We start from the raw sequence: 23385 nt of genomic DNA, 5'->3' as shown, positions 1-23385 counted from the left end.
CCTTTATAAGTGAGCACTTTTGTCGGATCCATTTATAAGAAAGAAAGAACTATGAATCTCCTGATATGCAAGGAAGAAACGGAAAATGTTTGGCACTTACTTTGCATACGTAGTCAATGGTGTCGATGACAATTGGCAAAGAAAGCTCACCCACAGGGGCCACAAGCTAGTGGATTAATAATACAATAAGGACAACAATGAATGGTTTGGCGTAGCCTACTCTTGCGCAGCAGCAAATACACAGGAATACGACGTAGGACTATTTATTAATTGGTAGGCTGGTAGCTATCTCATTATCTTATCATTTGATGGTGGCTTATTTTGTAATCTCCACAAGTTTAAAAGTCAAAATTTTTAGAAGCCAGCCAGCTTGCTAGCTGCATGCAGACGGCAAAGTAGTTCATTTATCAGTAAACGAGGCCACAAGGCCCACAAAGTCAGGATTCAAGAAGTATCTTAAGTGGTCCTCGAAATCCAAGAAATTAAAAGCATAATAATTAATTAATAATATAATGCAGGCTATATAGAGGTTAGAGATGATAAGAGGGAAATATCGAGGACTTTAAGATTAAGATAAGAGAAAAAGGATCGATGGCGAGTGAGAAAGAAAGAGTATGTGTGACTGGGGCTGGAGGATTTAGTGCTTCCTGGGTGGTTAAGCTTCTTCTCTCCCAGGACTATCTTGTCCATGGAACTGTCAGACAACCAGGTATTATTATTGTATTAATAGGTGATTATTCAATTCATTACTCTCTCTCTCTCTCTCTCTCTCTCTCTCTCTCTCTCTCTCTCTCTCTTAATTCGTTAATTACTCTTATTCCTCTACATATCTCATTATTAGTTTTTCAATTTTTGTTTTTCTTTTAGGTTTTTTTATATTTTTTATTAATTTTCTTCTTTTAGTGTTATTTTCTATTTTTATAATATTTTAATAGTGAGAAAAAATATATTTTAATATTTTTAACGGAAAATGTAATGGATTTGACGAAATAGCTTTATTTGAAACTTAATTCAAGTAGTAATCTTAACGGATGCACTTTTGAACTAATAGTCCTGATTTGACTCAGATACCTCAGTTGAAGTCTTTTTCCTCTAATTATATATATATATATATATATAAAAGATCGATTCGATTCAATCTGATGAACTTGAATACAACTGCGTGTATATTGGGGAAGTATGAGCTCCTCTTTGTTGAAGAGTCCAACAATGTTTTTCTTGGGCTAAATGTGACATTACTTTCATGCTTTCAACTTTATTAGTCATATTATCGTGCTTTAAAATATTTTCGATGTTTATCAAAAATTTGAAATTTTTCGAAAGATCTTCAAATAAACTCGTGTAAGAGTCATGTGGAAGGTAGAACCATCCTCTTATGTCCATTAGTCACTAATTATATATGTGTAAATCACAATTCTTCTCTACGTGACTTGCACCCTGCACCGCACGTATGTTTTATTTTATGTCGATTTCACGAAATTATGATTATTAATTAAGTAAGATTGAAAACATTTTAAACCATGATGTTACAAATAAAAAAATTGAAACCGACAATCCGGAAGCACCATTATGACATTTGACTTTTTCTTCTTGGAGTATATGTGATAGGTGACAATTTTGTAAGTTTTTAATGCAATTAATAATTTGTAATTGGGAGCTTTTTTCTGCCTATGCTGGGGCTGTTAAGGATGACTGGTTGTGCTTTGGTGATTTGAATGTAATGGCTTGGAATTCTGAGAAAGATGGGGGTAATTTGTTATCGACTAGGGATCTCAGTTATCTGCAGTCTTTTTTAAGGGAGGCTAATATGATGGATTTAGGCTATAATGGCTTGAAATTCACTTGGACAAATAATAGAGATGGTGCTTGGGTCAAGGAAAGGTTGGATCGTGCCATTTCTAATCCTAGTTGGCATCATTCTCATCCTAGGGTGCAAGTTTTTAATCTCCCATACTTAGGGTCTGATCATTCCCCTTTACTCATTGATATTGACTTTGAGGAGATTCGATCTCCAAAAGTTTTTAAGTTTGAAGCTAAATGGCTGGTTAATGAGGATTGCAAGAAAATCATTGATCAGTCTTGGTCTCCTGCTATTATGGAAACAAGTTCTGTGAGATGGGAGAAAAATTTAAAAGCGTGTGCAAGTAATTTGACTGTATGGAGTAAGAAAGTTTTTTATAATAACAGGAGGCAGATTGATTTGTTGATGAAGGAATTAATTGAAGAGCAGAATAAACCTTGTGAGGAAATGAGCAAGGAAAGAATTGTTTCTATTTCTAAACAGATAAAAATTCTATGGGAAGGTGAAGAGATTTATTGGAAACAAAGATCAAGAGTTGATTGGCTTAAATGTGGGGATAAAAATACAAAATTTTTTCATTTGACCGCTGTGCAGAGAAGACAATTCAATAAAGTGTTATGTGTAAAGGATGAAGAGGGTAATTGGCTTGAATCTGAAGAGGCTATTCATAGTGGTTTTAAAAGGTATTTTACAAGGCTCTTTACTACTGATGGCCCAAGGGATTGGTCTAAAGCTATTTCTTGTGTTAAACCTGTTGTCACTTCTGATATGAATGCTTCTCTGTTGGCTCCTGTTTCTATGGAAGAAGTGAAGCATGCTGTTTTTGATCTTGGGGCTTTAAAGGCTCCAGGACCAGATGGCTTTTCTGGTATTTTCTACCATAAGCATTGGGGCATTGTGCAAGAGATTATTAATAGAGCGGCGATGGAATTTTATGAGGGAGGATCTATTCTTCATTCTTTGAACCAGACAAGAGTGGTTGTTATCCCAAAGGTGTCTCTTCCTGAAGATTTTACACAGTTCAAACCAATTGGCTGTTGTAATTTCTCATATAAGATTCTTTCAAAAATTTTAGCTAATAGGCTATGAGTTATTTTGCCAGATATTATCTCCCCTTTTCAAAGTGCTTTTGTGGCTAAGAGGCAAATTCAAGACAACATTATTATTGCTCATGAGGCATTCCACCATATCAAGATTAAGAGGGCTGGTGTCTCTGGAAAATTAGGTTTGAAAATTGATATGAATAAAGCTTATGATCGGGTGGAGTGGGATTTCCTTGAGGCTACTATGTTGAAAATGGGGTTTGATCCTCGATGGGTGAAGCTTCTTATGGAATGTGTATCTACTGTCTCTTTATCCATCAATATTAATGGCAAACTTGGATCCTTTTTTACTCCTTCTAGAGGAATTCGACAAGGGGATCCATTATCCCCTTACCTTTTCCTCTTTGTGAGTGATGTTCTTTCTCTGATGGTGCAAGATGCAATAACTGATGAAAGTTTGAAAGGTATTAGACTGAGTAGAGGGGGTCCTATTTTGTCTCATTTGTTATTTGCAGATGACTCTCTTTTCTTCCTTAAAGCTACCAAATCTAATTGTTTGCTGATGAAGCAGTTGTTGGATGACTATGGGATTGCTTCAGGTCAAAGGGTAAATTATAACAAGTCTACTTTATTTTTTAGTCCGAACACAGATGCAACTATCACTAGTAGAAATAACCCCTATTATAGCATTTACTTATAGCATTTTTTTTTAACTGCTATTAAAAGACACTTATTTATAGCCCATTATTACATAAATGCTATAAACCTTTTTAGGCCCAATTCAGTCCTTAATTATGCGCGGGAGAGATATCCCCAAAACTTAATTTCCTTACGCGGGGTTGTTTCCCTCGCACTTTCTGGTAGATCGAACGCTCATTCTCCAAGAGAGAACGCATTCTTTCTCTGTCTCCCTTCCTGTGTCTCTCTAACTCTCTCTCCTGTCGATCGCTAGACTCTCTGTCTCTGTCTCTCTCTCCTTCCATTGTCGACCAATCTGCGGCAGACCAATCCAGTACTTGGTTAGACTAACGCTTTCTCTATCAAGCTCTCTCTCTGTCGTTCGATCCGGCCAGCACCTGGTAATGAAGCCTATTCTCTTGATTATCTACCTATATGATTTTAGGGTTAGTGGGTTTTGGGGAAAATTGATTCTCTTTATTCATATGTCTTTTTCTTTAGAAAATTTTCATGTGCCTATTCTGCTGCTTCAGCTGGGTTGGGTTCTTTGGGAAAGTTGAGTTTTAGGTTGGATCTTTGGAGGAAAAAATAAGGCTTCAACTTATTTTGGTCGATTGGTATTAAGATTTTTCCTTCTCATACATAAAAACCCACATTATTTTTGCCAAGTTAAGCATTTTGATATATGTTTTTTTCATGTTCCTTTCGGTGCATCTACTTATAATATCCAAATTTTATGGTTTTCTACTTCGGCACTTATATTCATTCTTTGGGGTATGAATTCATCTATATGTTTTTTTTTTCTTTAAATTTTCATGTGCTTATTATCTTGCTTTGAGCTTTCGATAAATCTATTTTCTTTTGGAGAGCTGTTGGAATTTTTCGAGTGACTAATCTTCATGTGTCTATGTTTCTTCATCTGGGTTTTTGCATTGTATAATAAGTGAACATATTGTATAATATTTTTCATTAATTCAGAGGGTTAAAGCTAGCATAAAATACAGAGGATGGAAAAAAGCATAAATATTGTATCATCTCTGTCATTTCTTCATCTGTCTATATTTTTTGAATATTGCTGCATTCTATTGAGGGTGATCATTACTTTTCTATTATTGTTTGGCCTCCATGGAGGATGGAAAAAAGCTAAAGTTTTATGGGTCTGTGGTGCAATTGCAATCTTTTTATGGTATGGATTGAAACTTGCAAAAACGGTGGATTTCTTATGGGATAGGGTGAATTTTTTGCGTTGTTGTAAGCCTCATTTTCTAATGAATTTTATTAGTGACTGTCCTTGTTGATTTGAACAAGGAAGCAGCAGTTATTGCGTTCCTTTGGTGGCTTTGGCCTTGGTGTGTTGTTGTTGTTGCTGTTTGTGTTTGAATTGTTACCACATTTTCTTATTTACTCATCTGTTAACTATGTAATATAAATAAAAGTTCTGGTTGCTATACTCTACCTCATATCTAATAGGAAGCTGACATATATATTTTACTCTTGGAAATGGTATGGAAGCAACACTTATATAATCAATTGAATATTTACTTCAGCTTTTTTCTTGGTAGGTATCCTTCCTTTTATACCCATTAAGCAAGAATTTTGTCTTTTCTTTTCAGGGTGCCCCTGAAACTATAACTATTCAGGGTAGACTTATTGAGGTACCATCACTTTATGGTGAGACTTACAAGAAATTTACACAACAAGAGGGTCTTACGTTCTTGCCTTTGCCTACAAGTGATCACTTCTAGACAGAGATAGTAATATTTCTCTTGGATTTATCTTTCCATTGACTTTTAATAGTATTTTATTTTTGTTTTATGAAAAATCTTACTCATTTGTCTGTTAATGACTGCATTATGGTTTTTGAGATTTTCTAGAGATGTCATGTATTAAACAATGTCTTAGGTGGTTTTTTTATTTTAATTTCTTTTGGTTATGAGAAACAAAACTTTTATCAATTAAAAAAGAAGTACAACACAGGGCTGTCCACTGTTAAGATAGACAATAGGTTATAACCAAAGACTTTAACAATCATTACAGCTAGCTGCACTAAAATATGGCCTAAAAAGAGGTATCTCTAAATTTTGAAGAAACCATTAATGCATAACAATGGTTTATTTATATATTTATTTTTTATGTCAATGTTGGACCTGATTCATAGTTATAATGTTATTTCTTTATATTTATTAAGTAACTATGTTATTTTGTTGTAACAGAAGTAAAGATGCAGGGGTAAATTGGTGTGAAGGTCGATTAAAGAAACCATTGCCTTTAAAGAGATTTTTGTGCTTTCGAGCTTCAAGTGCAAAGCAAGCCAGGTTAGTTTCTTTACTCATAATTTTTATCTTCCTAACAGGAATTGTCATTGCGCCATAATTTGGATGTAATGCATGTAGAGAAAAATGTTTGTGAAAGCATAATAGGCACACTATTAGATATTAATGGAAAATCAAAAGATGGACTCAATGCTCGTAAGGATTTAGAAGATATGGGAATTAGGAAAGACCTATATGCAGAAGTTCGAGGAACTAGGACATACCTTCCTCCAGCGCCACATACATTATCAAAGGCTGAGAAAAAAAGTTTTTGCAAGAGGTTATTTGACTTGAAGGTGCCTGATGGTTATAGCTCTAACATTGGGAATTGTATATCAATAGAGGAATGCAAGATTATCGGCCTCAAGTCTCATGATTATCATGTTCTGATGCAACAACTATTGCCTGTAGCTTTAAAAGGATTGCTACCAGCAGGGCCAAGAAAGGCAATAATTCGCATGTGTGAATTCTTCAACAAAATCTGTCAGCATGTTATTGATAGAGAAAAGATGCTATCAATTGAGAATGATGTGGTGGAAACCTTATGCTTGCTTGAAAGGTTCTTTCCTCCTTCATTTTTTGACATTATGATTCACTTACCAATTCATTTAGGAAGAGAAGTACGATTGTGTGGACCAGTCCACTACCGCTGGATGTATCCTTTTGAGAGGTTAGGAACACATTATCAATGTTTTTTACCTAATGATATAGTTCATTTTAGAATTAGTACATATTTTAATATATTGGTTTCATGCTTCCAGACATATGAAAATATTCAAAGGATATGTAAGGAACCGTGCACGGCCTGAGGGGTCCATTGCAGAATGCTATCTTGCAGAAGAGTGCATGGCATTTTGTAGTCAGTTTCTCAAGCACTCAATTGAAGTTGATATTCAAGAAGTACTAGAAGATTTTGGGAATGAGGTAATTCTTGAGGGTCGTCCAATTTCTGGGAAAAGGCTGATTACATTAAGTGATGAATTGTTAGAAATTGCACACCGTTGTGTGCTATTCAATACAGCCGAGGTTGAACCATTCTTAGAGTAAGTAAATTACTCATAAAACTGTAGCATTTCTAACTACAACTATCAGTCAACTGACTCACTTTTGCATTATACTATAGGATGCATAAAGAGGAGTTAAAGCAATCTAACAAAAGTCTTCAAAAAAATACCAGCTTACTTTGGAAGAGACATACTGAAAAATTTGCAGCATGGTTAAAGGAAAAGGTGACATGCTAAGCCAGAATTCAAAAAAATTTTGCAAGCTTGGTTTGAAATTTGAGTTAAGTTGGATATATTGGGCTTAAATCTTAGTTGTAGGGATTGGGCAAAGCTCAGGGTTCATGTCTAGCCTCAACCATTTAATAGTAAGTTTGATAAGTACTAAATTAACTAGTCACAACATCTTAGAAGTCAGATCCTTAACAAGATATCATGGGCCCAAACAATTTCCACTTTGAGTGGTAGCTAGAAAAATATGATATCCATTGATTTCAAGATTATTTTACCTTACATACAGGACTAAAAGTTGTAATCTCCTCAGCTCTTGAAGTACCTCTTACTGCAGGTCTGAAATTCAAACTTGATTATTTTCTTCGCAACATCTTTCTTCTCTCTCTCTCTCTCTCTCTCTCTCTCTCTGTGAATTCATTGGGGGGATATAGGAAAGAATTCAATTTTCTATGTGTGTGTGAGTTTGTGTGTTCTGATTTGCTCTTTCTTTCTGTCATTCTGTGTTTTTCGCTTATGAAAAATTGTGCATTTGGGTTTCGAAATTTTGATCTTTAGACAACCATAATATGGTCATTTAATTAATTCATGTTGGCAATTATGTTGGACAAGTAAGACAAATTGATCCAATAACTGAATAATTGGTCTTTCTGGAAAATTATTATAAAGAATAGAATGCTAGAATTTTGATAAAGGGTCGGTCAGTTCAAATGTAAATGAATATAATGCAGTGTCAGTTTTATGTGGTGTCCTAAGTATCAGCCCATCCTGTTTGCAACTGTATATGACATTCATGATAAGAATGTTTAATTACTTGTTAAAATAAAAGGGGAAAAAAAAATTCCAAAATGGGTAGCTGAGATGCAGGAAAATGAGAAAAACACAAAATAATTCCAAAGAGTTAGCCACACATGATAGGGTAGTACTGTTCTGATGGAATCATGGAACTGATACCCCTGTCAAGCTGGAAGATATTTTTGTATAGGAACTTATTATTGTGGTCCAAAATGACTGATAGAAGGAGAATAGGGCAAACAAGCAGACAAATTATATATACTAAATTTCAGGACCCCAACCCTGACTATTAAATTGAAATTAATGGATTTGTAGTGAAATTTGAGCCAACCTTGGACATTATATATATACATTCTTTCTTTCTTTCAATTCAATTTTTAATTAGTGGTGGTTTTGTGTTGGAATTGGTTAATTCAATATTAATCCAAACTTTTTGATTGCTTTATTTTCATGGTAGTAGTATATTAATGTGAATATGTAAACTTCTGACTGAGTGGACATTTATTGGCACACATATATAGGATTTGTTTTCAGTTTTCTTTTGTTCATATACCATTTGATACATCACAAATTCGTGTATTTAAGAGGGTCACATATATGCATGTTTTTATTTGGTACATTATAGAGGTAATCCTCCCGTATTAGAACTACAACCTTTAGATTGAGGGTACTAATGAAACTTATTGTTAACTATTCTTTTTGGCAGTTTGGAGGCACTTGGATATAATTGGATGTTTGCGTTTTGGCAGTTTGGAGTCTTTTGGCTATTGGAGGCTTTATTTTGAAGAGAGTTAATTAACAAGTTAGGGTACCTTTTGTTACTATATATAAGACCTACGTATTAGTGTTTTATAAAGGCCAATTTGAAACTATGGCACTTATGAAACTATTATACTTTTGCAACCAGCCTTAACATTGGTATTTGTAATAACTTATTTATGTTGTATTTCAGGACCAATATATTTAATGATGTGTTTTAGTTCCAATTGTTTCTTTTAATTTACATATATACTTGATAGCACATAATTTTCATACTAAATGCTATATATAAAAAATTTCTAGTACCAAAATATGTAATCAATAATTATTATATATTTGAAAAAATTAACGATGGCATTATAAAAATGCTATAGTAATAATTATTATAGCTTCTCTAAAATGCTATGAAAGATTGTTACATATTGTAGTAATTTTAAAATGCTATTAAAAGCCACAATAATAGCATTTTAAAATCGCTATGGTATATATTTCTATAGCATTTCAATCACGCTATTATATATATCTTTTATAGCATTTTAAAAATGCTATAGAAAGGTTTTTTTTTATAGCGTTTCAAAAATGCTATAAAAGACCTTGGGTCTATTATAACGTCGGCTGACATAGCGTTTTGAATAACGCTATAAAAGGGTTTTTATAGCGTTTTTTGAGTGCTATAAAAGCCCTTTTATGTTCTAGTGTATTATTCAGGACATTTGTGCTACAATGAATATGGTGGAAGCTTCTAATCCAGGAAAGTATCTCGGGTTGCCTTCTGTATGGGGTAGATCTGAGAGAGAGGCCCTTGCTTTTGTCAAAGACTCTGTTGCTAGGAAGGTTAAAGGTTGGAAGCAAGCTTTTTTATCCTCTGCAGGTAGAGAGGTTTTGATCAAAGCTGTAGCCTCTGCTGTCCCAGCTTATCCCATGTCAATTTTTAAATTTCCCAAAGCTGTTTGTGATGATTTGAATTCTCTTTGCTCAAAGTTCTGGTGGGGTCAAAAATATGAGGAAAAGAAGATCCACTGGCTTAATTGGGATAGAATGGGATTGTCTAAGAAGGAGGGGGGCCTTGGTTTTAGAAATTTGGAGGATTTTAATCTTGCCCTCTTAGCTAAGCAAGCTTGGAGGTTGGTGCATGATCCTGACTCTTTATGGGCTAGGGTGCTTAAAGGAATTTATTTCCCTCAGTCTGATTTTTGGCATGCTAAAAAAGGAGGTAGAGCTACATGGGCTTGGTCAAGTCTTTTGGAGGGCAGAGAGCTACTTGCTTCTGGTTCATTTTGGCAAATCGCAGACGGTGCTTCTGTTGACATTTGGAGAGATTGTTGGATCCCAGGTCATTCTTCACCTTTTATGGAAAATGATATTCATGGAGTTTCTGATATTCCTAGGAGAGTTTCTGAGATTATTGATTCAGATTCGTGGACTTGGGATTTTAGTAATTTGGAGTATTATATTGAGAAAGAATTGGAAAAAAAGATTGAGCAGATTAGCCTTGGCCCTAAAAGTTATGGTGATAAACTTGTCTGGCCCAAAACTAAGTCTGGAGTTTATTCTGTTAAAACTGGTTATCATTGGCAGCACTCTTCACGTCCTATTCTCAATCGTATTACTCCTCATAATTCTCATCAAGTTAACTCTACGATTTGGAATTTGGTGTGGAAAGCTAAAACTCTTCCAAAAATCCAGCATTTTTTATGGAGAGCTTTGAAAAATGTTGTTGCTTCAAGAGCTAATTTGCATCAAAAGATGATTGTAGCTTGCCCTCTCTGCCCAATTTGTGGGACTTTACCAGAGACAATTGAGCATATTCTATTGTTGTGTCCTTGGGTGGAGGTGGTCTGGTGTGAATGTTTGGGGTATATGATTGATCGTGCTGCAGTGACCCGTCTTGATGTTTGGTTGGTAGATGTTTTAGGTTGTTGGAAGGATCCTGCAGATTATGTCTTTACTTGGATTAGTTTTATTTTCTGGTCTATATGGAAAGCAAGGTGTAAAGCCATTTTTCAGAATGTATCTCCTGATCCTGTTGGGGTTTGCTTGTCTGCAAGAAGAGCTTGCATTGAATTTCTTAATTCTCTTTCTTCTACTGCTCAGATCCTCCCAGTTATATCTACTCACTTATCTGTTCCGAGGTCTTGGTGTCCTCCTTGCTTTCCAAGATTAAAAATCAATGTGGATGGATCTTGGTTCCAGGATTCTAGAGAGGCTGGGATTGGAGTAGTTGTTAGAGATAGCAGTTGTAAGGTGATTGGTGGTAGTGCTGTTAGTTGCTTGGCTGACTCTGTTGATATAATTGAAGCTTTGGCAGTAAAGGAAGGGATGCTTTGTGCTAAGAAATTTGATATTCTAGATGTGGAGATGGAGTCTGATTCTAAGACTGTGGTTGATGCTCTTAACAGGTCTGCCAGTTGTGTTGCTTGGCAAATCTCTCCAATCATTCAAGACATCTGGGATCTTGCAGCTGAATTCTCATCTGTTAGATGGTCTTGGATTTCAAGAGAAGCAAATGGTGTTGCTGATGCAATTGCCTTGCTAGCTTGCAGGAGGATGTGTCCAGAGGACTGGGTGATCTCACCCCCATCTTCCTTAATTGGAGTCCTGGTGGCAGATGGGCTTCCTCTAGATTGATATTTTGGCTTTTAGCTTATCTGTTTTTTTAGGAGTTTGTTTAGTTTGGTTGCTGAATCGTTTTCCTGTCTTGTTTTTTTGGTTTACTGCTTTGTTTTCTGTTTTTTCTGGTTTGTATGTTGCTTTGCTGCTCTTTGCCTTTGTGGCTTTTTATTGAAGTTTTTTTTAAGTGGCCAAAAAAAAAAAAATAATTTGTAATTGAAAGACAATTACAAAATAATTATAACCCAAGGATATGTACAATTTGATGGAAATTTAAAATAGGACCGTAATGTCTAGTTTACTATGTGTTGTTCTTTTTTGTAGATGGAGGCTATGATATGATTTGTCTTTTTATATATGCAATTAAATAAAAAATTAATCTTAATTAATTGTGCAGAGGATAGCAAGTATGCTCACTTGAACATGCTTGAGAATGCATCTGAGAACCTAAAACTGTTCAAGGCCGATTTGCTGGACTATGAGTCTCTGCGTTTGGCATTTACCGGATGCAGTGGAGTCTTCCATGTCGCCAGTCCTGTACCTGGTGCTTCTCCTACTACAGATCCACAGGCAAGAAATATATAATATTAATGCATACCTCATCACTAAAATAATTTTTTCAATTGATTCATATATAATTGAATTAGTTATTACTTAATAGTCCCTTACTAAAAATAATTGATCACTAGGAAATTTGAAATTTATAAATCCAGCCCTTAAATAGTGTTCGAGTTTCCTTGAGAAGTGCTCAAACCCCAACTCGAGTAGTGCTCGACTTCTTCTATTGAGTAATGCTCCTAGGTAGTTTGAGCACTCAAATAAATTAAATTAATTTGAATTGTGCAGGTAGAGTTTATGGAACCAGCTGTGAAGGGAACACTTAATGTACTTAATGCTTGCCTAGAAGCCAAAGTGAAGAGAGTTGTGGTTGTGTCCTCTGTAGCTGCTGTTACCATGAACCCAAACTGGCCCAAGGGTCAACCCAAGGATGAGACTTGTTGGTCCGATAAGGAATATATTAAAACAACCAAAGTAAGCTAAGTGTGATAGCTAGCTTGATAGGAAATTAATTATTACATTAAGTTTAAAACATTTTATGCTGAAGCTAAATCATTGATTAATGTTGTATTTCTGTTCCAGAAATGGTATTTTCTTGCAAAAACAGAAGCAGAAAGTGAGGCTTTGGAGTTTGGCAAAAGAAGTGGACTTGAAGTTGTAACTGTTTGTCCTTCTGCTATTTTGGGGCCGAGTTTGCAAGCTACTATGACTTCCACTAGCTGGCTCATAGCTATGGTTCTCAAAGGTATCTACTTGTACCACAAATGTTTTTATATACACACATGCTACATATATATAATATCAATTTCCTTCGTACATTTACAATAACAAATACATTTATAATGTGCATGTATAAGGAAAATTAGATCTTATCAAACAAATTAGAATCTAAATTTCTATTAAGATTTACGTGCAATAATGATATGTTTCTCGTTTAAGGGTGCAATTAATTAATATGGTGTACATACATATATAGGTGGGTTTGAGTCAGTGGGATACAATTATTGGACGACTGTGGATGCTCGTGATTTAGCTGAAGCACTACTTCTTGTATACAAAAAGTCTAAGGCTGGAGAAAGATACATATGCAACGCACACTCAATTGGAATACGGGATGTGGTGGAGAAACATTTGAAAATTGCATATCCCAACTACAATTATTCCCAAAAGTAAGTTTATATCCGATCCACCAATTAATTTGCTAAATTAGATTTTAGGTTCTTGTGGGTAAACTATGGCCACTTTGATTCTTATAGTTTAAAATTTTCAATTAAATTTAGTTTGCAATTAAAGTTTAATTCGTAGTTATGTAACTCTTTTACATTATTAAAGTTAAATTCGTACATATGTAGTTGCACTTAAAGTTAATTTCGTAATTTTGTAGTTTTGGGCCTGGGTCCGCGAAGCTGGCTTGGGGGATTTATAGGATAAAAAAAAAAGTAACTCTTGTATGGTTACATGATATGGTAGTAAAATAGTGGTTTTGGTATGAGTATAGATAATTTTATTTTATTTTATTATTTTTTTTTATCTGGAAGAGGGAGAAGAGGCTAACTTAAGACCTTTTAACATTGAAGAGAAATATCATTAAAATAATAGCTAGTTGATTGTGAGTATAGATATTTTGGTCATTTTGTGTAAGAATCTGATGTCAATCTAGAGCAACATCACCAAATTGTAACAAGAAAAATTGATAAATTTACAAATTTCGTCTTAATTACAAACTAAAATAAACAACATGAACTTTTTTAACATTTATATCCACTAATTATAGGGTCCATTTCAAGTTGGTACACAAACTATAAAATATTTTAAATTTTTCCATTAACTATAAGATTCATTTCAAGTTGGTCAACGAACTATAAAACATTTTAAATTTCCTCATTAACTATAGGGTTCATTTCAAGTTGGTACACAAACTAACAAAAAATATACAAAATGGTGGACAAAATCGGGTTGACAAAAAAATCGAACCAAACCGGATTATTTATATATATTTATATATTTTTTATTTATTAAATAAAAGTTATATATTTTGAATAAAAAAGTTATAAGGTGTTTTTGGAACATGCTGAATTCAAACTCATGACCACTTAAGGAGAGTGAAAGTGTGAATTCCCACTACACCATTTAGTCACTTAGATATTTAAGTACATGCAATATATTTATAGGCATACTAATACTTGAAATATAATAATTTATAAAATTATAATTGATATTTTACACCATAATCTTATACACTAAAACATAAAGTCTGAAACCTTATACCTTAAAAATTAACCCTATACTCTAATAATTTTAGTATATAAATTATAAAATATAGTTTTGGACTTTTAGTAATATGTTTACAATATAGAAACTATAAATTATATAAAATAAAAACTAGTAAAATTTTTAGACTTTTTGCAATGATAATATTTAAATAGAGACCTAAAATAATATCTTAAAAAAATTGAATGATATATAAAATATATTTAATTTCATAAATTATTATATTTCAAGTATTAGTATGCCTATAAATATATTGCATGTACTTGAATTTCATAAGTAGTTAGATGGTGTAGTGAGAATTCATACTTTAATTCTGCTCACAAGGTCATGGGTTTGAACCCCAACATGTGCAAAAAACACCTTACATCTTTTTTATTCACAATATATATAACTTTTATATAATATAAAATATAAAAATATATATAAATAATCCGATTCGGTTTGATTTTTGTCAACCCAATTTTGTCAACCATTTTGTATGTTTTTTGTTAGTTCGTGGACCAACTTGAAATAAACCCTATAGTTAATGGGGAAATTTGAAATGTTTTATTGTTTATGGACCAACTTGAAATGAACCCTATAGTTAATGAGAAAATTTGAAATGTTCTATAGTTTGTGGACCAACTTGAAATGAATCTTATAGTTGGTGGATGTAAATGTACTTGAGCCTTTTTTAAACTACATGAATTAAAGTGAAAATTGACCTAAATCACATAGAACAAAAGCTTAATATAATTTGCCTATTATATGTTGGTATGTTATTTTTTTATTATTGGCAATCGATCAATTATTTCACCTATAGTTTGTGTGCCTTTGGGATGAATGTTATTGAGATGTGTTACTCTTTTGAATTGGCAGCCTTAACCACAAAGAGGAAGAAGAAGAAAATCTAAGTTCAGAGAAATTGCTGAGGTTGGGTTGGAGTTACCGACCATTGGACGAAACTCTTGCTGATTCCATTGAAAGCTATCGAAAGGCTGGAGTACTGGATTAGACAAACGTACTTCACGTATTTTCGCATATATGCATCCACCCTACTCATAATATGTTCAATAATTAAAGAGAAGGGGTAGTTTCATTTTCATCATTGGAAAAGATCTGATTTTCAATAAAACATGCATGATGTTAAATATTGAATTTTATTATAGTCTTTGACTTTGTATACATTTTTCTACATTATTATTTGTAGATACATGGTCACTAAATTACGAACATATATATGCAGGTACATTAAATATAACTGCACAAATTATATTACAATGATATATCTGCAAACAACGTACAATGTACCTACGTACGTATTTGCTTAAAAAGTCAAAGGACTATAATCAAATCAAATTTAGCACCTAATTTTAATGAAAAATAAATCTTATCGAATGATGAAAATATGTATATTTTTATAATATATGAGAATAATTATTTTACTTTAAACAGTTAACTACGTACGAATGATCATCATGAACATTCTTAACTATACACTATACATATAATCGTGTTGTTGTAGTTCACATTAAATTACACTCAAGCTCAAATTTATTTATTTTTGGTCGAATTAACTCAAATTCGTAGCTTTGTTTATATATAGAAATATAGAATTGATGGAATCATAATGTGGTCATCACTAAATATTTCTAAATTTTCTAAACAAAAATTCTTTAAAGTTTATGTTTATTGCGGATTGGTAGTTGGGAGGTTCTAAGTTTCTAACAGATCGATGAAGATATCTCTGCTGATGGCGAGCACGTGATGGTCATAACATCGTTTTTTCCATTCCATTCACGGTTAGAAATTTGGACTTATTAATTATTGGTATCACTACGTTTTTAAACTACATGGACGAAATAAATGAAAACTCTAACAAAAATCCAGTTATTTGATTTTTTTTTGTTTTTGTGTTCGTCTTAATCTTGGACTTAATTCACAGAAGCCAAAGTACTATTCAACGCCCTTGTGCTTGCCTTAAACGTGGCACTTTATTCCTAATAATGCACAGGCAAATATGAAAAAGAAGAAGCCAAAATAATATTAAAAAATTAATTCAAAACAAAGAAAAGAAGCCATCCCATTTTCAATTATTTCCAAGAGTGTATGGTGTATATCTTGTATTCAATTGAGATTTTAATGGATTTTAAAAGAATTTGAAAATTCAAAAAAAATTTGGTGTATTTAATTCAAAATTTTAAAGATTTTATACAAATCTAGATGTATTAAAAAACTCATTGATTTTAAAGAATTTTATTAAATGGTGGATTTGGTGGATTTTGATGGATTTTGTTAAAAAATGAAGGTCATGAGAATTTCAACTTTTTTCCCCTTAGATTTTGATGAATTTTATAGAATTCATGAAATCTGCAAGAGTTTATAACTCTTTTAAAATCCATTAAAATCTCGATCAATTAAATACACACCCCTTTATGGTCCTTGAAATCCAAGAAATTAAAAGCGTAATTAATTAATTAATAATATAGTGCAGGCTATATATAGAGGTTAGAGATGACAAGAGGGATATATCGAGGACGTTAAGATTAAGATAAGATCGAGTATCAATGGCGGGTGAGAAAGAAAAAGTATGTGTGACTGGGGCTGGAGGATTTTGTGCTTCCTGGGTGGTTAAGCTTCTTCTCTCCAAGGACTATCTTGTTCATGGAACTGTCAGACAACCAGGTATGTTTATTTGTATGAGAGAATAATAGTAATAGTTTTCGAACTTTATCGAGGATCACTTTAGTGTACAAACTTATTTTTCAAATTATATATATATATACAGGCTCCTTCTGTTGAGGTATACCTCAACTTATTTATGTTGAGGTATACCCTGTTGGGGCCCACACGAGTCCTTTTTTGTCGATCCGAACCGTTCAATTTTTACATCTCCATAGATAGATCATCCTTGCAAAAAATTAGCCAAATCGGAAATCATTTGCCTATCTAACTTTGATCAAATAAATGGACGAACCAAATATTTTCGATGAAACCGTCCATTTATTTTATCAAAGTTAGATAAGCAAATGATTTCTGATTTGGCTAATTTTTTACAAAGATGATCTATCAATGAAGATGATCCTTGCGAACGGTTCAGATCGACACAAAAGGACTCGTGTAGGCCCCAACAAGGTCATACCTCAACATAAATAAGTTGAGGTATACCTCAACAGAAGGAGCCTGTATATATATATATATATATAGTCCACAAACTTTCATGTGTCTCACTTTAGTCTATTTTGTCACTTTTATTTATATTTTTCATCAATTTTAGTCACGTATATCACTTCGAAAAAAAAAAAGAGGGGATGAGTCACCATTTTTACTTGACTTTTTTACTCAAATACCACATGAACTATAAAGGGTGTGCTCAAATACCACCCAAACTTTTTTTCTTGCCAATTTACCACCTGAACTTTCACATATTGGCCAATTTACCACCTACCGTCATTTTAGTTAAATTTTCTGTTTATTTCAAGGGTATTTTCGTCATTTATATAAAAAAAGCATTTTAAATATTAAAAAAAAATCTAATTAAACCCCCTAAAAAAAAGGGTATTTCCATTTTCTATTTTTTTAGTTTTTAATTTTTTTTCTAATTATATTTTAAAAAAAGTTTTTAAAATAATAATATTTTTTTATTGTATTCAAGGGCAAAATGGGAAGTTTGGGAAATTTTTTGATGATTTAACAGAAAAATGGATGTTAGGTGGCAAATTAGCACATATTAATAATTTCAGGTGGTAAATTGGCAAGAAAAAAAGTTTGGGTGGTATTTGAGCACACCCCCTGTAGTTCAGGTGCTATTTGGGTAAAAAAGCCTTTTTACTTTTCAAAAGTGGCTTACCTACTTAACACATGACTAACATTGATGAAACGAACTTAAATGATGTGGACTATAGAATTCCAAAAATAAGTTTATGGTACTAAGGGTAAAATTTGAAGACCATTGTTGTCATTTACTCTTATTTGTATTTATATATTATGATTATTGTAGGTGATCATTCAATTCATTACTCTCTCTTAATTCTTAAATTACTCCAATTCCTCTTACATATCTGATGGAAAATTAATGCACGTACAGCACCATGTGTGTGTTTGATTTTAGGTACATTTCACGAAATTTTTTGATTATTGAATAAGATTGAAAACATTTTAAACATAAAAAAAATTGAAACCGGCAAACCACGAACACCATTTGCACCATTTGTAACATTTGGCTTTTTCCTCTTGGAGTGCCGAGTGCATGTGATTGGTGACATTTTTATAAGTAATTTTTTAATGTAATTAACAATTTTGTAATTGAATGTTAATTTAAATTATAATTATAACCGAACAATATTTACAATTAATTGATGGAAATTTAAAATAGGACCGTAATGACTATTTTACTATGTGTTGTCCTTTTTTGTAAATGGAGGTTATGATTTGTCCTTTTGTGCAATTAAATAAAAAATTAATCTTAATTAATTGTACAGAGGATAGCAAGTATGCTCACTTGAACAAGCTTGAGAAAGCATCTGAGAACCTGAAACTGTTCAAAGCCAATTTGCTGGACTATGAATCTCTGTGTTTGGCATTTGCCGGATGCAGTGGAGTCTTCCATGTCGCCGGTCCTGTACTCGGTGGTTCTCCTGGAGCAGATCCACAGGCAAGAATTATATAATGTTAATGTATACCTCATCACTAAAATAAATTCTTAATTAATAAATAATCCCTTACCAAAAATAATTAATTACTTCCTTATTTATGTTCTCTCAAATATTCAAATAAATTAAAATTAATGTGAATTGTGCAGGTAGAGTTTATGGAACCAGCTGTGAAGGGAACGCTTAATGTACTTAATGCTTGCCTAGAAGCCAAAGTGAAGAGAGTTGTGGTTGTGTCCTCTATAGCTGCTGTTACCATGAACCCAAACTGGCCCAAGGGTCAAGCCAAAGATGAGACTTGTTGGTCCGATAAGGAATATATTAAAACAACTAAAGTAAGCTAAGTGTGATAGCTAGCTTGATATGAAAATAATTATTACATTAATTAAGTTAATTTGAAACATTTTATGCGCTGAAGCAAGATCAATAATTGATGTTGTACTTCAGTTCCAGAAATCGTATTACCTAGCAAAAACAGAAGCAGAAAGTGAGGCTTTGGAGTTTGGCAAAAGAAGTGGACTTGAAGTTGTAACTGTTTGTCCTTCTGTTATTGTGGGGCCGATTTTGCAAGCTACTATGAATTTCAGTAGCTGGCTCATAGCTATGGTTCTCAAAGGTATCTACTTGTACCACATATGTATATAATATGCTCCTTTTATTAAGGTATATCTTAACTTATTTATGTTGAGGTATAACTTTGTTGGGGTCCACACGAATCGTTTTGTGTTGATCCGAACTGTTCGCAAGAATCATTTTTATTGATAGATCATCCTTGCAAAAAATTAGTCAAATCGAAAATCATTTACCTATCTAATTTTGATAAAACAAATGGATGATTTCATCGAAAATATTTAGTTCGTCCATTTATTTGATCAAAGTTAGATAGACAAATGATTTTCGATTTAACTAATTTTATGCAAGGATGATCTATCAATAAAAATGTAAAAAATGAATGATTCGGATCGACACAAAACAACTCGTGTGGGCCCTAATAGAGTATACCTTAACATAAATAAGTTGAGGTATACCTTAATAGAAGGAGCATGTATATATATATATACACACATGTTATATATATCATATCAATTTCTTCCATACTTACAATAACAAATACATTTATAATGTGCCTGTATAAGGTTATCTCACAAATTAGAATCAAAATTTCTATTAAGATATACAAGTAATATTGATATCTTTCTTGTTTAAGCGTGCAATTAATTAATGTGTGTACATATATATGTAGGTGGGTTTGAGTCATTGGGATACAATTATTGGACGGTTGTGGATGCTCGTGATTTAGCTGAAGCACTATTTCTTGTATACAAAAAGTCTAAGGCTGGAGAAAGATACATATGCAATGCACATTCAATTGGAATACGGGATGTGGTGGAGAAGCACTTGAAAATTGCATATTCCAACTACAATTATCCCCAAAAGTAAGTTTGTATCCAACCCACAAATAATTAATTCGCTAAATTAAATTAGATTTTAGGTCCTTGTAGGTAAACTTTGGCCACTTTAATGCTTATAGTGTATAAATTTTCAATTAATTTTTTTTAATTTAATTTAGTTTGCAATTAAAGTTTAATTCATAGTTATGTAACTCTTTTACATTATTAAAGTTTAATTTTTTTTGTTACATTGGAGGAAATCGAACCATGGACTTAATCTAATCTTAACCTTTACCCTTACCCATTTTCACCACTTGGGCTAATCCTAAGGGTTTAACTCAAATTTGTACATTTGTAGTTGCACTTAAAGTTAATTTCGTAATTTTTTAGTTTTGAGCCTGGGACCGCAAAGCGGGTTTGGGGGATTTATAGGATAAAAAAAAAATGTAACTATCGTGTGGTTACATGATATGGTAGTAAAATAGTGGTTATGGTACGAGTATAGATAATTTAAAAAAAAAAAAAAATCTTGGGGAGGGTGAAGTCTAACTTAAGACCTCTTCAACATTGAAAATACAAATATCACTAAATCAATAGATAGTTGGTTATGAATATAAATATTTCGGTCCTTTTGTGTAAGATATTATGCCAGTCTAGAGCCACATCACCAAACCATAAGAAGAAAAATTGATAAAATTACAAATTTGGTCTTAATTGTAAACTAAAATAACCCGCATGAACCTTTTAAAAATTTTTTAAACTACATAAATTAAAGTGCAGATCGAATATTAACCTAAATCGATCGCATGGAACAAAAGCTAAATATAATTTTCCTATTATACGTTGGTCTATTATTTTTTTATTATTGGCCATCGATCGATTGTTTTGTTTCACCTAGTTTGTGTACCTTTGGGATCCATGTTATTAAGATGCATGCGTTACTCTTTTGTATTGGCAGCCTTAGCCACAAAGAGGAAGAAGAAGAAAATCTGAGTTCTGAGAAATTGCAGAGGTTGGGTTGGAGTTACCGACCATTGGACGAAACTCTTGTTGATTCCATTGAAAGCTATCGAAAGGCTGGAGTCCTGGATTAGACAAATGTACTTGAAGTATTTTAGCATGCATCACCCCTACTCATAATATGTTCAATAATTAAAGAGAAGGGGTAGTTACATTATCTGATTTTCAATAAAACATGCATGACGTTAAGTATTGAATTTTGTTATAGTCTTTGACTCTATATACATTTATCCACATTATTATTTGTAGACACATTATTACTAAATTACGAACATATGTGCAGGTACATTAAATATACCTGCACAAATTCTATTACATTGATATATTTGCACACAGCGTACAATGTACTTACATATATGCTTAAAAAGGCAAAGGACTAAAACCAAATCCAATTTAGCACCCAATTTTAATGAAAGATATATCTTATAGAATGATGAAATTAAATATGTAAATTTCTATTATGAGAATAATTATTTTACTTTAAATAGTTATGTATAATCATCACGATCATTCATGATTATACACTATACATATAATCGTATTGTTGTATAGTTCACATTACAATCAAGCTCAAATTCATTACAATCAAGCTCAAATTTATTTACTTTTGGTCGAATCAACTCAAATTCCTAACTTTGTTAATGGAATTGATGAATCATAATGTGGTCATCACAAAATAATTCTAAATTTTCTAAACAAAAATCCTTTAAAATTTATGTTTATGGTGGATTGGTGGTTGGGACTTGGGAGAATCTAGGAATGGCAATGGGTACGGGTGGGGATGGGTATGCCACCTCCATACCCATATCTGAATTTGTTTTTGCCTCCATACCCTTCCCAATCCCCAAATTTTTCAATTTGGGGATTTCCCATATCCATATCCGCGGGGAATGGAATCCCCATATCCATATCCAATCCCCGAATTCGCCCCATTAGTTAAAAAATAAAAAATAGCGCATCTCTCTTGATATTGTTACTCCAGTTGGCTGAAATTCTCAATTAGTAACGGACTTGGACCACAAGGGTATTTTTAAAAGAATTGAAACCACATAAGTAGCGTTGAAATATGATCCAAACCACAAAGATTATTTGTGTAATTTGGCCTAAAAAATAGAGTGCTGCTATTTGCACACCCTTTTCTTCTCTTTGCACACCCTTTCTTAAAAAAAAAAAAAAAAAAAAAAAAACTCAAAGGAAAAGACTTTATACCCCATCCATTTTTCTTTTTGCACACCCTTCCTAACCAGAAAAAAAAAAACACACACACCCCATCCCCATCTCCCCCCCCTGTACACACCCCCTCACCCACACACCCCCTCCCCACCTCTCCTTTCTCCGGCACACACCTATCCCCGAGCAGCCTACCACCACCGGTGACCACCCTACCCTATCTTCTTTTTCTTCACCCTACCCCGACCACCTCTCTTCCTCCAGCAAGCTCACTGTCACGCGCCGGAGAAGAAAACTTAAAAAAAAAAATTGGATCAGGTTCGGTGGAGCAGTGCCGAACCCGATGGTTTCGTTCGGTAGGTACCCACCGAACAATCCTATTCTATTCGGCGGGTACCTGTCGAACGAAACCACCGGGTTCGGCACTGGTCCGTCGAACCCGCTGCAATTTTTTTATTTTTTTTAAATTTGTTTGGCTGTCTGCTTGGGTGAGAGAGAGAGAGAGAGAGAGAGAGAGAGAGAGAGAGAGAGGGAGGAGCCGAGGAGGGGCTGCTGGGCTGGTTATGGTGGCTGTTTTGGGTGGTGCTGCGCGCGGTGGTGGTGCTACGAGGAAGGTGGTGGCGCACGATGGTGGTGGTGCAAGGAATGTGGTGCTGCTGGTGCGAGGAAGGTGGTGATCGGGCGGAGGGAAAAAAAACAGAGCAAGGGGGGGTGTGTACGGGGGGGAGAGATGGGGATGGGGGTGTGTAACAGAGGAAGGGCCAAATGGTCTTTTCTCTTGAATTTTTTTTTTTTTTTTTTTTTTTTCAAAAAGGGTGTGCAAAAAGAAATTTAGAGGTGTGCAAATAGCAGCCCTCAAAAAATAAGGTACTAGATACTAGATAGACATAGAAAATGAATTTACGTACATGTGTGTTAAAAAGTAAACAAAATTAGACATACTAGCTAGGGAATGAAAATGTCTAGGATGATACGTGGGAAATAAAATATTACTGAAGTCAAAATAAGCTGGCTTTGAGAATTATGAGACAGAGCAGAAGAGATGGAAGAAGAGACAGGAAAGAAAGAAATAGTGTGTGTGACTGGTGTTGGTGGCTTCGTGGCATCTTGGGTC

At 33.5% G+C, this 23385-nt stretch overlaps 2 protein-coding genes across 3 annotated transcripts; both read left to right on the top strand.

Annotated features, from left to right (window-relative positions):
- Nucleotides 1-417: 417 nt before the first annotated feature.
- LOC147299087 (cinnamoyl-CoA reductase 1-like) lies at nucleotides 418-15221 on the top strand. The gene is made up of 6 exons (XM_086235996.1): nucleotides 418-709; nucleotides 11628-11800; nucleotides 12077-12262; nucleotides 12371-12533; nucleotides 12765-12957; nucleotides 14918-15221. Exons 1-6 carry the CDS (start codon nucleotides 592-594, stop codon nucleotides 15051-15053), a joined length of 969 nt encoding a protein of 322 aa, XP_086092122.1. The 5' UTR covers nucleotides 418-591; the 3' UTR covers nucleotides 15054-15221.
- A 1384-nt stretch (nucleotides 15222-16605) lies between these two features.
- LOC147299086 (cinnamoyl-CoA reductase 1-like) lies at nucleotides 16606-21179 on the top strand. 2 transcript variants are annotated; one of them, XM_086240199.1, is made up of 6 exons: nucleotides 16606-16723; nucleotides 18520-18692; nucleotides 18840-19025; nucleotides 19144-19306; nucleotides 19934-20126; nucleotides 21046-21179. In XM_086240199.1, the coding sequence occupies exons 1-6, from the start codon at nucleotides 16606-16608 to the stop codon at nucleotides 21173-21175; spliced, it is 963 nt and encodes a 320-aa protein (XP_086096325.1). In that variant the 3' UTR covers nucleotides 21176-21179. The 2 variants fall into 2 exon arrangements, with proteins under 2 accessions (XP_086096325.1, XP_086096317.1); XM_086240191.1 differs by having other exon boundaries at nucleotides 21040-21179.
- The last annotated feature ends 2206 nt before the right edge of the window (nucleotides 21180-23385 follow it).

The sequence above is a fragment of the Dryas octopetala genome, chromosome 1, assembly GCF_963921425.1.
Source record: "Dryas octopetala chromosome 1, drDryOcto1.1, whole genome shotgun sequence".
NCBI classification, from domain to species: Eukaryota; Viridiplantae; Streptophyta; class Magnoliopsida; order Rosales; family Rosaceae; genus Dryas; species Dryas octopetala.
This window is presented reverse-complemented; position numbering and strand designations above follow the sequence as displayed.

Coding starts and splice junctions, on each gene's coding strand:
- LOC147299086 (XM_086240191.1), top strand. CDS start 16,606: ATGGCGGGTGAGAAAGAAAAAGTATGTGTGACTGGGGCTGGAGGATTT. Junction 18,693..18,839: donor CTCCTGGAGCAGATCCACAG/GCAAGAATTATA, acceptor TGAATTGTGCAG/GTAGAGTTTATGGAACCAGC. Junction 19,026..19,143: donor AATATATTAAAACAACTAAA/GTAAGCTAAGTG, acceptor CTTCAGTTCCAG/AAATCGTATTACCTAGCAAA.
- LOC147299087 (XM_086235996.1), top strand. CDS start 592: ATGGCGAGTGAGAAAGAAAGAGTATGTGTGACTGGGGCTGGAGGATTT. Junction 12,263..12,370: donor AATATATTAAAACAACCAAA/GTAAGCTAAGTG, acceptor TTTCTGTTCCAG/AAATGGTATTTTCTTGCAAA. Junction 12,534..12,764: donor CATAGCTATGGTTCTCAAAG/GTATCTACTTGT, acceptor ATACATATATAG/GTGGGTTTGAGTCAGTGGGA.